Raw genomic sequence first — 16,736 nt, 5'->3', positions numbered from 1 at the left:
AGGCTCTCTGTGTTTGTCGAGGTTTTAGGAACGTTAGAGAGGACATGCTCTCACACACTGACATGTAAAGGTTGAGGACGTGTTCAGGTGTAAACGGATCTATAAGTACCCGCTTTCCCGTCATATCAGTTGGATACAGCAAACCTTTTTCTATTCTTTGTTGCCATGGTGGCATCGCAAGGATCTCTCACCTACAAATGCGCAAGATGGCGAGTGTTTTCTGGACTGCGACGGAAAATACAAATGCTCATATTCCTGCTTCATGTGGTTAACCTGGTAGGTGGACAGATTCGTTATTCTATCCCAGAGGAGATGAAGAAAGGCTCTGTTATCGGTAATGTAGCGCAGGATCTCGGTTTGGATCTGAAAAGGCTCCGTTCTGGGCGGGCCCGTATCGTGAGTGGAGAAAACATCCAGTACACCGAGCTGAAGACAGACAAAGGGACTCTAGTCGTGAATGAGAGGATAGACCGCGAGCAGCTTTGTGGAGACGTAACTCCGTGCAGCTTCAGCTTTGAGGTGATTTTAGAAAATCCAATGGAATTACACCGAATAACTGTTGAAGTTTTGGATATTAATGATCACTCTCCTGTTTTCCCAAATATCGATAAGCCTATTACCTTTGATATAAGTGAATTAGCCGCAGTTGGAGTAAAATTTCCACTGCAGAGTGCAGAGGATCTAGATGTGGGACAAAACGCGTTACAAGATTATGTTTTATCACCAAACGACAATTTCATATTGAAACAGCATGCAAATCCAGACGGAAGTAAATATGTTGAAATGGTGCTCCAGAAGCCTTTAGACCGAGAGCAACGTCCTGAATTGTCTTTAAAATTAATCGCAGTTGACGGAGGAACACCACAGAGATCTGGTACAGTAAATATAGATGTCACTGTGTTAGATGCAAACGATAACATTCCTGTATTTAACCAATCTGTGTATAAAGCGTCTGTGATGGAAAACACAATGAAAGGCACGAGAATTATCAGAGTAAACGCCACTGACGCTGACAGTGGCTCGAATGGACTCATTACTTACAGTTTGTCAAAGACGAAAGGAAGTGCAGCAGACATATTCAGTATTGATGAAAACACCGGCACTATCTCTGTGTCTGGTCAGATTGATTATGAAAGGGAAAAAAAGTACGAGGTGAGGGTGGAGGCAAAGGATCAGGGTGGTTTAATCGGAACCAGCAAAGTTGTTTTTGATGTGTATGATGTCAACGACAATGCCCCAGTTATTAATATAATGTCATTTTCGAGCCCAGTATCTGAGGATGCTCGTCCTGGTACAACGATTGCTATTTTGAACATAAAAGATGCAGATTCTGATAAAAATGGCCAAATAAGATGTTCTATAGATGGCAAACTCCCCTTTAAGATTGAGTCTTCTCTGACAAACTATTACAATTTGATTTCAGACCAACATTTTGACAGAGAATCCGTCTCAGAATATAACATCACAATAACAGCCACAGATTTCGGCTCTCCCCCTCTTTCCAGCTCAACGAAATTACATCTCAAAATTTCTGACGTAAACGACAACGCGCCATTATTTGATAAAAGCAGCTACTCTGCTTACGTCACAGAAAATAATTCCCCCGGAATTTCCATATTTGCTGTCAGCGCGCGAGACTCAGATTGGAATCAAAACGCGAGAATCTCGTATCTTTTAGAGGACACACAAATCAGTGGTAGTCCAGTTTCTACTTATGTGTCTTTAAACTCTGAAACTGGAGTTCTTAGCGCGGTTCGTTCCTTTGATTTTGAGCAAATCAAACAGCTTCAGCTAGTAGTCAAAGCGCAGGATGGAGGCTCCCCTCCACTCAGCAGCAACGTGAGTGTGAAAATAGTGATCCAGGACCAGAACGACAACCCCCCTCAGGTCCTGTACCCAGTTCAGACTGGTGGCTCTGTGGTGGCTGAGATGGTGCCTCGTGCAGCAGATGTGGGCTATCTGGTGACTAAAGTGGTGGCTGTTGATGTGGACTCTGGACAGAATGCCTGGCTCTCCTATAAACTGCAGAAAGCCACAGACAGGGCGCTGTTTGAAGTGGGCTTACAGAATGGAGAAATAAGAACGATCCGCCAAGTGACTGATAAAGATGCCGTGAAACAAAGACTGACTGTTATAGTGGAGGACAACGGGCAGCCCTCTCGTTCAGCTACAGTCATTGTTAACGTGGCGGTGGCGGACAGCTTTCCTGAAGTGCTGTCGGAGTTCAGTGACTTTACACACGACAAGGAGTACAATGACAACCTGACTTTTTACTTAGTGCTGGCTCTGGCTGTAGTGTCCTTCCTCTTCATCACGTGTTTAGTGGTTATTATATCAGTGAAAATCTACAGGTGGAGACAGTCTCGCGTCCTGTATCACTCCAGTCTCCCTGTGATTCCATATTATCCACCACGTTACTCAGACACTTTGGGGACAGGGACTCTCCAGCACGTGTACAATTACGAGGTGTGCAGGACGACTGACTCCAGAAAGAGTGACTGTAAGTTCGGCAGAGCTGGTAGTCAGAACGTGCTGATAATGGACCCCAGTTCTACAGGGACGATGCAGCGGATACAGAGTGAGAAGAGCATCCTGGATGAGCCAGACTCTCCTCTGGAGGTCAGTTAAACCATTATCTTTTGCTCTGTTCCCTGTCGTTGTGGTTCTATCCATTACGGTTCAGCACCATGGACAGCACCGCACTCAGTTTGTATGACTTGGTGGAAATTTTGCTTTTACCGTGGAAAACATGTATGCTCGCTGTCAGACCGCATCCTTTACAGAATTTTCATTCCGTATTACTCATGCATTACTAATGCCCAAACAATGTTCTCATTGGCTAACGTCTTTTTTCAGTAATACATCCGGGAAATGTGAGGATTTTGGGAGTGTTGTTTAGCTTAAACAACCAAACGCATCTCATGTTGTTGTGTGAAGTCTTACACTTATATAATTAACACATAGATACCCACATGCCCCCGATTTTAACATCCTAATCCTTCACTTCCATACACGACTGTAATTCAGCAGCTTTCTTATCTCGTCAAGAATGCATTTTTTTTTTGTTAAATAGAAATTCTCAGACACACGTTTTGCCTAAGTACATTAAACAGTCTATAAGTGACATCGTATCTTCCATGCAGGTCTTTATAAACCCTCATAACGAGTAAGGAAATGCGTTGGTGCATTGAGTCATTATGCTGGTACCATAATGAAAACATGGCTGATTGCCTAACGATACATATTCCATTGCTCATTGTGATATTCGACATCCATTTAAAAATGCTGTTTTATTCATTTAGTAGTACCGGTTGCATTGTAAACATTTTGTTTTGACTGTATTTCACTTCCTTTTCTCATTAACTGTGGATGTGTTTCTTCCAACTTGTGAGTGAACTATTTTTAACCAACAATCTGTTTTAAAACGACCTTTAATTTACCCATTTTGTCTTGAAAATCAACCGTATCATAATTTATTTGACATAGATGAAGGTGTACATTCAATCATTCCTCTCTGGAACGTTTATATTGTGTCGAAGCCTTCACCTGACTTTCACCTTTTAGACTCTAAGGGACGCTGTTGGTCAGCAAAACATTTTCTGTGTAGTTTCGTCATTCAGTCCATCCCCTGACTGACTACATAGTGAAGAGGCTCTCCGTGTTTATCGAGGTTTTTAGGGACGTTAGAGAGGACACGGTCTCACACGCTGACATGTAAAGGTTGAAGACGTGTTCAAGTGTAAACGGATTTATAAGAACCAGCTTTTCCATCATATCAGTTGGATACAGAAAACCTTTTTCTATTCTTTGTTGCCATGATGGCATCGCAAGGATCTCTAACCTACAAATGCGCAAAATGGCGAGTGTTTTCTGGACTGCGACGGAAAATACAAATGCTTATATTCCTGCTTCAGGTGGTTAACCTGGTAGGTGGACAAATTCGTTATTCTATACCAGAGGAGATGAAGAAAGGCTCTGTTATCGGTAATGTAGCGCAGGATCTCGGTTTGGATCTGAAAAGGCTCCGTTCTGGGCGGGCCCGTATCGTGAGTGGAGAAAGCATCCAGTACACCGAGCTGAAGACAGACAAAGGGACTCTAGTCGTGAATGAGAGGATAGACCGAGAGCAGCTTTGTGGAGACGTAACTCCGTGCAGCTTCAGCTTTGAAGTGATTTTAGAAAATCCAATCGAATTACACCGAATAACTGTTGAAGTTTTGGATATTAATGATCACTCTCCCGTGTTCCCAAATATCGATAAGCCTATCACTTTTGAAATGAGTGAATCAGCTGTAGTAGGAGTACAGTTTCCACTGCAGAGTGCAGAGGATCTAGATGTGGGACAAAACGCGTTACAAGATTATGTCTTATCACCAAACGACAATTTTATATTAAAACAACATGCAAATCCAGACGGAAGTAAATATGTTGAAATGGTGCTCCAGAAGCCTTTAGACCGAGAGCAACGTCCTGAATTGTCTTTAAAATTAATCGCAGTTGACGGAGGAACACCACAGAGATCTGGTACAGTAAATATAGATGTCACTGTGTTAGATGCAAACGATAACATTCCTGTATTTAACCAATCTGTTTATAAAGCCTCTGTGATGGAAAACACAATGAAAGGCACGAGAATTATCGGAGTAAACGCCACTGACGCTGACAGTGGCTCAAATGGACTCATTACTTACAGTTTGTCAAAGACGAAAGGAAGTGCAGCAGACATATTCAGTATTGATGAAAACACCGGCACTATTTCTGTGTCTGGTCAGATTGATTATGAAAAAGACAGAAAGTACGAGGTGAGGGTGGAGGCAAAGGATCAGGGTGGTTTAATCGGAACCAGCAAAGTTGTTTTTGATGTGTATGACGTCAACGACAATGCCCCAGTTATTAATATAATGTCATTTTCAAACCCAGTATCTGAGGATGCTCGTCCTGGTACAACGATTGCTGTTTTTAACGTAAAGGATGCAGATTCTGATAAAAATGGCCAAATAAGATGTTCTATAGATGGCAAACTCCCCTTTAAGATTGAGTCTTCTCTGACAAACTATTACAATTTGATCTCAGACCAACATTTTGACAGAGAATCCGTCTCAGAATATAACATCACAATAACAGCCACTGATTTCGGCTCTCCCCCTCTTTCCAGCTCAACGAAATTACATCTCAAAATTTTTGACGTAAACGACAACGCGCCATTATTTGATAAAAGCAGCTACTCTGCTTACGTCACAGAAAATAATTCCCCCGGAATTTCCATATTTGCTGTCAGCGCGCGAGACTCAGATTGGAATCAAAACGCGAGAATCTCGTATCTTTTAGAGGACACACAAATCAGTGGTAGTCCAGTTTCTACTTATGTGTCTTTAAACTCTGAAACTGGAGTTCTTAGCGCGGTTCGTTCCTTCGATTATGAGCAAATCAAACAACTTCAGCTAGTAGTCAAAGCGCAGGATGGAGGCTCCCCTCCACTCAGCAGCAACGTGAGTGTGAAAATAGTGATCCAGGACCAGAACGACAACCCCCCTCAGGTCCTGTACCCAGTCCAGACTGGTGGCTCTGTGGTCGCTGAGATGGTGCCTCGTGCAGCAGATGTGGGCTATCTGGTGACTAAAGTGGTGGCTGTTGATGTGGACTCTGGACAGAATGCCTGGCTCTCCTATAAACTGCAGAAAGCCACAGACAGGGCGCTGTTTGAAGTGGGCTTACAGAATGGAGAAATAAGAACTATCCGCCAAGTGACTGATAAAGATGCTGTGAAACAAAGACTGACTGTTATAGTGGAGGACAACGGGCAGCCCTCTCGTTCAGCTACAGTCATTGTTAACGTGGCGGTGGCGGACAGCTTCCCTGAAGTGCTGTCAGAGTTCACTGACTTTACACACGACAAGGAGTACAATGACAACCTGACTTTTTTCTTAGTGCTGGCTCTGGCTGTAGTGTCCTTCCTCTTCATCATGTGTTTAGTGGTTATTATATCAGTGAAAATCTACAGGTGGAGACAGTCTCGCGTCCTGTATCACTCCAGTCTCCCTGTGATTCCATATTATCCACCACGTTACTCAGACACTTTGGGGACAGGGACTCTCCAGCACGTGTACAATTACGAGGTGTGCAGGACGACTGACTCCAGAAAGAGTGACTGTAAGTTCGGCAGAGCTGGTAGTCAGAACGTGCTGATAATGGACCCCAGTTCTACAGGGACGATGCAGCGGATACAGAGTGAGCAGAGCATCCTGGATGAGCCAGACTCTCCTCTAGAGGTGAGTTAGAATAATGCCCGCTTTTCTCTCTTATTGTAACTTTTTCTCATTTTCGTTTGGATTTGCATTCATAGAGAACAGCTGGACATTGTAATGTCACTCAATGACATTGTAATTTTCAGCACCATGGACAGCGTTCTAGTTAGCTTTGCCTATTGAGTAAGATTTCGGCTGCTTCAAGGATCTTCACTTGTGCAGTCGTGGCTTTTAAATCCCCTTTTCATGAGTTCAGTTGCCTTGTATTTTGACGTACTTTGCAATACTTTATGTTCGCATATACTTATTTGCACTGTGAACGGTTTGTATTTTGTCTACAGTTGGAATTCGGATTTTAAAAGATCAGTTGAGTAAGGGCAACAAAAAGCATCTGGTGAATGTTGAGGAAGATGTTCGTCATGTTAGATTTTATTTTTCCTTCTTTAAGCTTGAGATGAAACTTGAGCTGAAAGTCCCATATCCTAACATGAATCCTAAGCGTTTGCTTCACCATCAAACTACTTTTTACATTTGAACTTTGCATCCTGTTCAATATAAATCCTAACGCAGAATATTTACTATAACTATATGCTACGGGAAACCAATTCACCTTTGACCTAATTCTTTATTTAACATTTCATAATTTACGAGTGGGTGGATTTTTATATAGGGATCGTCAATGCCTTTTTGATTTAAGGTATTGCTATCTTTAGATTGATGGCTTCATGGAACTCTGAAAAAATGTATTGTATTCAGTTTCTTAACTTAATCTGTATTTTACAGTGTTGTAGGGCAAGTTGTCTACTGGTAAATGTCTTTGTTTTTCTTTTACTTTAGTGCTCAGTGAATTTCTTTCGTTAGAGACATTGTATCTTAGGCCATAATAATTATGTTATTTCATGGGTACTTTGAAGTCTTCACATGCTTATTTGTTGATTTGTTTCAATTTCGTGGACGGTGATGATTATGTTTCGATGTTCAGCTACTGGAAAAATAAATTGCATTTATTTTTGTCTCTTGTGTTGATATTCAATGACTGGACTCTAAGGGACGCTGTTGGTCAACTAAAAGAAGCCTGAACAGTGTGTTAGGCGTTTCCTTTATTCGCTGTTCTCTGTCGAAAGAGGATAAGCTCAACGCAGCAAAGGACGTTGAGGTTTTGCAGATAGACCTGGTCTGATTTGAGTTGTATCTTCTTCGAAAGATTGGAAACTTTAACTTATAACGTTTTATTACAACTGCATCTGAACTGTATTTGTCTTATTCCTCGGGGTTTCGAAGAGAAGTGCTGGGATATCATATTATTTCTTTCTTTTCAACATGGATTTCGAAATGTATGTCTGCCGGGCTCTAAGATGGCGTTTGTGCTACAGACTGACGTCGCACAGCATTATTTTACTGCTTTCTCTTGTTCATTTTGCCAGCGGGCAAATACGTTATTCAATCCCAGAAGAGATGAAGAAGGGATCTCTTATTGGTAATGTCGCACTGGACCTTGGAATAGACATGCAGAGGCTCCGTTCTGGCCGGGCCCGTATCGTGACCGAGGAAAGCATGCAGTACACCGAGCTGAAGACAGACAAAGGGACTCTGGTAGTGAACGAGAGAATAGACCGAGAGCAGCTTTGTGGAGACGTAACACCGTGCAGCTTCAGCTTTGATTTAATCCTAGAGAACCCGATGGAGCTACACCACGTTACGGTGGAAGTGTTGGACATGAACGATAATTCACCCTCTTTTCATCAGCACGACACGCAATTGACGATCGGAGAATCAGCAGCATCGGGAGCGCGTTTTGTTTTGCCTACAGCCAATGATCCTGACGTAGGAGTAAACGGACTTCAGGACTATAATTTATCCCCAAATGATAATTTTATTTTGAAAAAGCATTTAAACTCTGACGGACGAAAATATGCGGAGATGGTACTTGAGAAACCGTTGGATAGAGAGCGATATCCAAGCCTGTCTCTGAAGCTGATAGCAGTGGACGGTGGGACGCCACAGAAATCTGGTACAGTAAATATAGATATCACCGTCCTGGATATTAACGATAATTCTCCTGTTTTCAACCAGTCCGTTTACAAGGCCTCTGTAATGGAAAATGCCGCAAGAGGTACATATATCACCACTGTGAATGCAACTGACGCAGATAGCGGATCAAATGGTCTGATTTATTATTCGATATCCAAAATGCAAGGTAGTATTGACAGTATATTTGAAATTGACAAGACAACAGGTGTAATTTCTCTTACAGGACAAGTTGACTATGAAAAAGCAAAGAAATTTGAAATACGCATTGAAGCAACAGATCAAGGAGCTTTGGCAGACTCGAGTAAAGTCATAGTTGAAGTGACTGACGTGAATGATAATTCACCTGTCATCAATGTCATGTCATTCACCAGTCCTGTATCAGAGGACTCTCCTCCTGGTACAACAGTTGGAATTATAAATGTAAAAGACCTGGACTCAGGTGATAATGGACAAGTAAACTGTAGAATCGACCAAAATGCACCTTTTAAGATCAAATCCAATTTAAGGAATTACTACACTTTGGTAACAGATGCTGTGTTAGATCGTGAAAGTGTTTCAGAGTACAACATCACTGTAGTTGCGACAGATGCAGGAATGCCTCCTCTCTCGACTAAGAGAACCTTTCATTTAAAGGTCTCTGATGTGAACGATAACGCCCCAGTGTTTCCTCAAAGTGTTTACAATGCTTTCGTCACAGAGAATAACTCTCCAGGTGTTTCTGTCCTCACGCTAAGAGCTAAAGATCCTGATGAAAACCAAAATGCCCGTATATCTTATATCCTGGAAGATTCTGCTATCGGCGGATCTCCAGTTTCTGGTTATGTTTCTATTAATGCAGAAAGTGGAGTAGTGCACGCAGTGCGCTCATTTGATTACGAACAGATCAAACAGCTAGTTTTCGTAGTCAAAGCGCAGGATGGAGGCTCCCCTCCGCTCAGCAGCAACGTGAGTGTTAAAATAGTGATCCAGGACCAGAACGACAACTCCCCTCAGGTCCTGTACCCAGTCCTGACTGGTGGCTCTGTGGTGGCTGAGATGGTGCCTCGTGCAGCAGATGTGGGCTATCTGGTGACTAAAGTGGTGGCTGTTGATGTGGACTCTGGACAGAATGCCTGGCTCTCCTATAAATTGCAGAAAGCCACAGACAGGGCGCTGTTTGAAGTGGGCTTACAGAATGGAGAAATAAGAACGATCCGCCAAGTGACTGATAAAGATGCTGTGAAGCAAAGACTGACTGTTATAGTGGAGGACAACGGGCAGCCCTCTCGTTCAGCTACAGTCATTGTTAACGTGGCGGTGGCGGACAGCTTCCCTGAAGTGCTGTCGGAGTTCACTGACTTTACACACGACAAGGAATACAATGACAACCTGACTTTTTACTTAGTGTTGGCTCTGGCTGTAGTGTCCTTCCTCTTCATCACGTGTTTAGTGGTTATTATATCAGTGAAAATCTACAGGTGGAGACAGTCTCGCGTCCTGTATCACTCCAGTCTCCCTGTGATTCCATATTATCCACCACGTTACTCAGACACTTTGGGGACAGGGACTCTCCAGCACGTGTACAATTACGAGGTGTGCAGGACGACTGACTCCAGAAAGAGTGACTGTAAGTTCGGCAGAGCTGGTAGTCAGAACGTGCTGATAATGGACCCCAGTTCTACAGGGACGATGCAGCGGATACAGAGTGAGAAGAGCATCCTGGACGAACCAGACTCCCCTCTAGAGGTCAGTTAAACATGTTATATTCGCCTATGTTTCCCCTCCATGTTCTATATTCAGTTAGTTTTATGCATAAAATTCGTTTCGGGTTATACTGTCATTTCAGCACCTTGGACAGTACCTCAGATTGCATCACCTAACAGAATTGGTGCTTCTGTTAAAGTTTGCTACGCCTTTTTTCTTGTTTTGCTACCAGTGTGACTTTTGTGTGAATATGCATTTCCGTTCACAAGACGTGCATGGTCTTCATTTTTTCAGTGATGGATACCAAATCTAGAGAAAAGCAGCATTACAGACAATTTCTATGTTTCCTCTAAGGGACGCTGTTGCTCACAGAAATATTTAACAGCGTTGTCTGTCTGAGCACTACCTCCCCCATCGTTTCAGTTTAGAAGAGAGGCTTCTTCCCGTGCAGTCAGGGCGGTGATATACACAGAAAATATAGAATATCTGCAGTTGTTTTCGATCTTCTCTTTTTACGATTTATCAAGTGTTGCCTTTGGCTAAAGGATTACTTTTTGTGGAGATTGTTTCTTCTGAAGTCTAACATGGCTGCTGCCGGATTACTGCAACGTTTCAAATGGCGATTTATCTCAGTCTCGCTGTGGCCCAGATGGTTTGTTGCTTACTTTCTGTTCTTCAGCTCTGCTGTAAATTGTCAGATTCGTTACTCAATCCCAGAGGAGATGAGGAGAGGCTCTCTGATCGGTAACGTCGCACAAGATCTTGGTTTGGATCTGAAAAGGCTCCGTTCTGGTCGAGCCCGTATCGTGACCGGAGAAAACACCCAGTACATCGAGCTGAATGCAGACAAAGGGACTCTGGTCGTGAACGAGAGAATAGACAGAGAGCAGCTGTGTGGAGACGTCACACCGTGCAGTTTCAGCTTCGAAATTATTTTGGAAAATCCTATTGAGTTGCATCGTATAATGGTTGAAATATTGGATGTAAATGACCATTCGCCTGTGTTCAGAAATAACCACGTACGGATGGAAATAAGCGAATCAGCTGTTATTGGCTCTCGCTTCGTGTTGGAGAGTGCGGATGACCCAGACGTTGGAGTCAATGGACTACAAAATTATGTCTTAAGCACAAGCGAGAATTTTGTGCTGAAACAACATGCCAACCCAGACGGAAGTAAATTTGCAGAAATTATCCTACAGAAACCTCTAGACAGAGAGGAGCAACCCCGCCTCTCCTTTAGGCTGATAGCTGTGGATGGTGGAACACCGCAGAGATCTGGTACGGTCAATATTGATATCACCGTGTTAGATGCAAATGATAACCCTCCCGTATTCAATCAGTCTGTGTACAGGGCTACAGTCTCAGAAAATGCAACACCAGGGACTCACGTTATAGCCGTAAATGCTACAGATGCTGACAGTGGATCAAACGGCGAGGTGACTTATGCATTTTCTAATTTAAAGGGACATTTAGCTGACATATTCAAAATAGACAAGACCACCGGTACAATAACGGTCTCTGGACAAATAGATTTTGAGAAGGACAAAAAACATGAAATAAGAGTTGAAGCAAAAGACCAGGGAGGGTTGGCGGATCTCAGTAAGGTAATTATTGATATTGTCGATGTTAATGATAATGCACCAGTTATAAATGTCATGTCATTTTCTAGCCCTCTCTCTGAGGACGCTCCAATAGGCTCGACTTTAGCTGTTTTTAATGCTAGAGACGCAGACTCGGAAAGAAACGGACACATCACGTGTACAATAGATAAGGATTTACCGTTTAAGATAAAATCATCTTTGACTAATTACTACTCACTCGTTTCAGACGCAGCTTTTAACCGTGAAAAAACACCAGATTACAACATTACTATAACTGCAACAGATTCAGTGTCCCCGCCTCTTTCAAGTGCCATAAAGTTGCACCTTACACTTTCTGACATTAATGACAACCCCCCCTTGTTTGATGACATAATATATAATGCTGACATTACAGAAAATAATTCCCCCGGAGTGTCAATAATCACGGTCAGCGCACAGGACTCTGACTGGAACCAAAATGCGAGAATCTCTTATATCTTGGAAGACACACAAGTCGGTGGTTTCCCGATATCTACTTATGTTTCCATAAACTCTGAAACTGGAGTTCTTAGCGCGGTTCGTTCCTTTGATTATGAGCAAATCAAACAGCTTCAACTAGTCGTCAAAGCGCAGGACGGAGGCTCCCCTCCACTCAGTAGCAACGTGACTGTTAAAATAGTGATCCAGGACCAGAACGACAACCCCCCTCAGGTCCTGTACCCAGTCCAGACTGGTGGCTCTGTGGTCGCTGAGATGGTGTCTCGTGCAGCAGATGTGGGCTATCTGGTGACTAAAGTGGTGGCTGTTGATGTGGACTCTGGACAGAATGCCTGGCTCTCCTATAAACTGCAGAAAGCCACAGACAGGGCGCTGTTTGAAGTGGGCTTACAGAATGGAGAAATAAGAACGATCCGCCAAGTGACTGATAAAGATGCTGTGAAACAAAGACTGACTGTTATAGTGGAGGACAACGGGCAGCCCTCTCGTTCAGCTACAGTCATTGTTAACGTGGCGGTGGCGGACAGCTTCCCTGAAGTGCTGTCGGAGTTCACTGACTTTACACACGACAAGGAGTACAATGACAACCTGACTTTTTACTTAGTGCTGGCTCTGGCTGTAGTGTCCTTCCTCTTCATCACTTGTTTAGTGGTTATTATATCAGTGAAAATCTACAGGTGGAGACAGTCTCGCGTCCTGTATCACTCCAGTCTCCCTGTGATTCCATATTATCCACCACGTTACTCAGACACTTTGGGGACAGGGACTCTCCAGCACGTGTACAATTACGAGGTGTGCAGGACGACTGACTCCAGAAAGAGTGACTGTAAGTTCGGCAGAGCTGGTAGTCAGAACGTGCTGATAATGGACCCCAGTTCTACAGGGACGATGCAGCGGATACAGAGTGAGAAAAGCATCCTGGATGAGCCAGACTCTCCTCTAGAGGTCAGTTAAAAATGTGACTACATGTCTGTGACGCTTTTTATCTTTCTGTTTTGAATTCTTTGGCAGTTGACGGGATCTATTTTTTCAGCACCATGGACAGCTTCTCACTTTGGATTTGTTGTTAGGAAAACTCATCGCTTGGTTTTGTTAAGGTTTTGCACAGCGTGAGTGATCATCAGAGTCTTTTAATGTGTATTAAGTCATGATTGTTGGAAGGATGTGTTGCATGTGATCTAAATCAATATACTTATCAGTTGTCTTTTTACCAAACAACTCCTGCTTTTTTCCTGGTGCGTCCTCGAACATTGATTGAGTTTTAGGAGTATTTTGGTCTTTTTAAGTCATGTGACGACAGTTGCAATTCAGTTTGCATTCATGTATTGGCATTTTTTAGAGACAATAACCAAGAACAGCATCTTATGTAATCGTTTCCTATTTCGGCTCAGAAAGAGCTTTTTATTGTGAGGTTTCTTCTAGCAGAATACTTTGAGTTTATTTTGATTATCCAGCAATCAAATGTGACCATTAACTTATTTGCAGAAATGATTTTTTGGTGCATGGTGTTCCTGATTTTGAACTCTAAGGGACGCTGTTGGTCAATCCAACACAGTCTCTACAGCATCACCACACAGTCCCCTCCCTAACGAGCCAGCCTATGAGAGAGAAGGAGATGGTGTGCATTATGTGGGCTGACGTTCGAGGAAAACGGACTTAGATTATTTGATATCTCCCTTCAGATAGTAACCGATAAGATAACATCATTTTTCATTCAGTGTTTTTCTTTTAGAATTAGTATAGTGCTCGGATCTTGTTGTGGTATATTTCCGTGTTTCCTTTGGCCATGGCATGTGAAATACCTCCCCACAGTCGCTACGTGAAATGGCGCTTTGGCTGCGGACAGAACTGGAAGCTTCTCTTTTTCCTCTTTTATCTCATCCATGTTGCCAGCGGACATATCCGATATTCTATCCCAGAGGAGATGAAGAAAGGCTCGCTAATCGGTAATGTGGCGCAGGATCTTGGTTTGGATCTAAAAAGGCTCCGTTCTGGGCGGGCCCGTATCGTTACCGGGGAAAACATCCAGTACACCGTGCTGAAGACAGACAAAGGGACTCTGGTCGTCAAAGAGAGAATAGACCGAGAGCAGCTCTGCGGAGACGTCACACCATGCAGCTTCAGCTTTGAGGTGATTTTAGAAAACCCAATGGAGCTGCATCAAATTACAGTTGAAATAACAGACATCAATGATCACTCTCCAACGTTTAAAAGAGATAAAATCAGTTTTGAAATTAGTGAAATAGCTAATACTGGCGCTCGTTTTCCTTTGGCGAGTGCAGAAGACCCCGATGTGGGTGTCAATGGACTTAAAGAATATTTTCTGACCGAGAATGAGAATTTTGTTTTGAAACAAAACTCGAATGCAGATGGTAAGAAATATGCAGAGATGGTGTTACAGAAGCCTTTAGACAGAGAAACAAATCCTAAACTATCTCTAAAGCTAATAGCTGTAGACGGTGGAACTCCGCAGAGGTCTGGCACTGTAAATATAGACATTACTGTTCTTGATGCCAATGATAATGCACCTGTATTTAATCAATCTGTGTACAAAGCTACAGTGATGGAAAACTCTCCAAAAGATACTTACGTTACCACTGTTAATGCTACTGACGCAGATTTCGGCTCAAACAGTATTGTAACCTATTATTTTTCAGACCTAAACAGTGGGCTTGGTGATTTATTTTCAGTAGAAGAAAAAACTGGCGTCATTTTGATTAAAGGTTCTATTGATTATGAAAAAGACAGGAAGTATGAAATTCGACTCGAGGCTAAAGATCAAGGAGGTTTAACGGATTCAAGTAAAGTGATAATTGAAGTAAGTGATGAAAATGACAACACCCCCACTATTAGTGTGATGTCATTCACCAGTCCTGTGTCAGAGGACTCTCCTCCAGGTACAACAATTGGCATCATCAATGTAAAAGACCTGGACTCAGGTGATAATGGACAAGTAAACTGTAGAATCGACCAAAATGCACCTTTTAAGATCAAATCCAATTTAAGGAATTACTACACTTTGGTAACAGATGCTGTGTTAGATCGTGAAAGTGTTTCAGAGTATAACATCACTGTAATTGCGACAGATGCAGGAATGCCTCCTCTCTCGACTAAGAGAACCTTTCATTTAAAGGTCTCTGATGTGAACGATAACGCCCCAGTGTTTCCACAAAGTGTTTACAATGCTTTCATCACAGAGAATAACTCTCCAGGTGTTTCTGTCCTCACGCTAAGAGCTAAAGATCCTGATGAAAACCAAAATGCCCGTATATCTTATATCCTGGAAGATTCTGCTATCGGCGGATCTCCAGTTTCTGGTTATGTTTCTATTAATGCAGAAAGTGGAGTAGTGCACGCAGTGCGCTCATTTGATTATGAGCAGATCAAACAGCTAGTTTTCGTCGTCAAAGCGCAGGATGGAGGCTCCCCTCCACTCAGCAGCAACGTGAGTGTTAAAATAGTGATCCAGGACCAGAACGACAACCCCCCTCAGGTCCTGTACCCAGTCATAACTGGTGGCTCTGTGGTGGCTGAGATGGTGCCTCGTGTAGCAGATGTGGGCTATCTGGTGACTAAAGTGGTGGCTGTTGATGTGGACTCTGGACAAAATGCCTGGCTCTCCTATAAACTGCAGAAAGCCACAGACAGGGCGCTGTTTGAAGTGGGCTTTCAGAATGGAGAAATAAGAACTATCCGCCAAGTGACTGATAAAGATGCTGTGAAACAAAGACTGACTGTTATAGTGGAGGACAACGGGCAGCCCTCTCGTTCAGCTACAGTCATTGTTAACGTGGCGGTGGCGGACAGCTTCCCTGAAGTGCTGTCGGAGTTCACTGACTTTACACACGACAAGGAGTACAATGACAACCTGACTTTTTACTTAGTGCTGGCTCTGGCTGTAGTGTCCTTCCTCTTCATCACGTGTTTAGTGGTTATTATATCAGTGAAAATCTACAGGTGGAGACAGTCTCGCGTCCTGTATCACTCCAGTCTCCCTGTGATTCCATATTATCCACCACGTTACTCAGACACTTTGGGGACAGGGACTCTCCAGCACGTGTACAATTACGAGGTGTGCAGGACGACTGACTCCAGAAAGAGTGACTGTAAGTTCGGCAGAGCTGGTAGTCAGAACGTGCTGACAATGGACCCCAGTTCCACAGGGACGATGCAGCGGATACAGAGTGAGAAGAGCATCCTGGATGAACCAGACTCTCCTCTGGAGGTCAGTTAAAAAATGTAACTTCATGTCTGTGACGCTTTTTATCTTTCTGTTTTGAATTCATTGGCAGTTGACGGGATCTATTTTTTTCAGCACCATGGACAGCTTCTCACTTTGGATTTGTTGTTAGGAAAACTCATCGCTTGGTTTTGTTGAGGTTTTGCACAGCGTGAGTGATCATCAGAGTCTTTTAATGTTTTATTAAGTCATGATTGTTGGAAGTATGTGTTGCATGTGGTCTAAATCAATATACTTATTATCAGTTGTCTTTTTACCAAACAACTCCTGCTTTTTTCCTGGTGCGTCCTCGAACATTGATTGAGTTTTAGGAGTATTTTGGTCTTTTTAAGTCATGTGACGACAGTTGCAATTCAGTTTGCATTCATGTATTGGCATTTTTTAGAGACAATAAGCAAGAACAGCATCTTATGTAATCGTTTCCTATTTCGGCTCAGAAAGAGCTTTTTATTGTGAGGT

At 43.0% G+C, this 16,736-nt stretch overlaps 5 protein-coding genes across 10 annotated transcripts in view; all 5 read left to right on the top strand.

The window, feature by feature from the left end:
* The window catches only part of LOC138597933 (protocadherin gamma-C5-like), a 456,071-nt gene that overhangs the window by 290,642 nt on the left and 148,693 nt on the right, over positions 1-16,736 (top strand). The gene's annotated exons all lie outside the window — the stretch shown is intronic.
* On the top strand, positions 244-2,628 carry LOC138598402 (protocadherin gamma-A7-like). The gene is made up of 2 exons (XM_069670187.1): positions 244-557; positions 1,851-2,628. Exons 1-2 carry the CDS (start codon positions 244-246, stop codon positions 2,626-2,628), a joined length of 1,092 nt encoding a protein of 363 aa, XP_069526288.1.
* Positions 3,894-6,278, top strand: LOC138598401 (protocadherin beta-4-like). The gene is made up of 2 exons (XM_069670186.1): positions 3,894-4,207; positions 5,501-6,278. Exons 1-2 carry the CDS (start codon positions 3,894-3,896, stop codon positions 6,276-6,278), a joined length of 1,092 nt encoding a protein of 363 aa, XP_069526287.1.
* LOC138598400 (protocadherin gamma-A5-like) lies at positions 7,566-12,991 on the top strand. Its single transcript, XM_069670185.1, has 5 exons — positions 7,566-7,579; positions 7,670-7,954; positions 9,227-10,001; positions 10,658-10,919; positions 12,207-12,991. Exons 1-5 carry the CDS (start codon positions 7,566-7,568, stop codon positions 12,989-12,991), a joined length of 2,121 nt encoding a protein of 706 aa, XP_069526286.1.
* On the top strand, positions 13,824-16,271 carry LOC138598399 (protocadherin gamma-A7-like). The gene is made up of 2 exons (XM_069670184.1): positions 13,824-14,206; positions 15,494-16,271. The coding sequence occupies exons 1-2, from the start codon at positions 13,824-13,826 to the stop codon at positions 16,269-16,271; spliced, it is 1,161 nt and encodes a 386-aa protein (XP_069526285.1).

Source organism: Semicossyphus pulcher, unplaced genomic scaffold, assembly GCF_022749685.1.
Source record: "Semicossyphus pulcher isolate SPU_LCO1_2020_fin unplaced genomic scaffold, fSemPul1.0.p SCAF_2, whole genome shotgun sequence".
Classification (NCBI taxonomy): Eukaryota; Metazoa; Chordata; class Actinopteri; order Labriformes; family Labridae; genus Semicossyphus; species Semicossyphus pulcher.
This window is presented reverse-complemented; position numbering and strand designations above follow the sequence as displayed.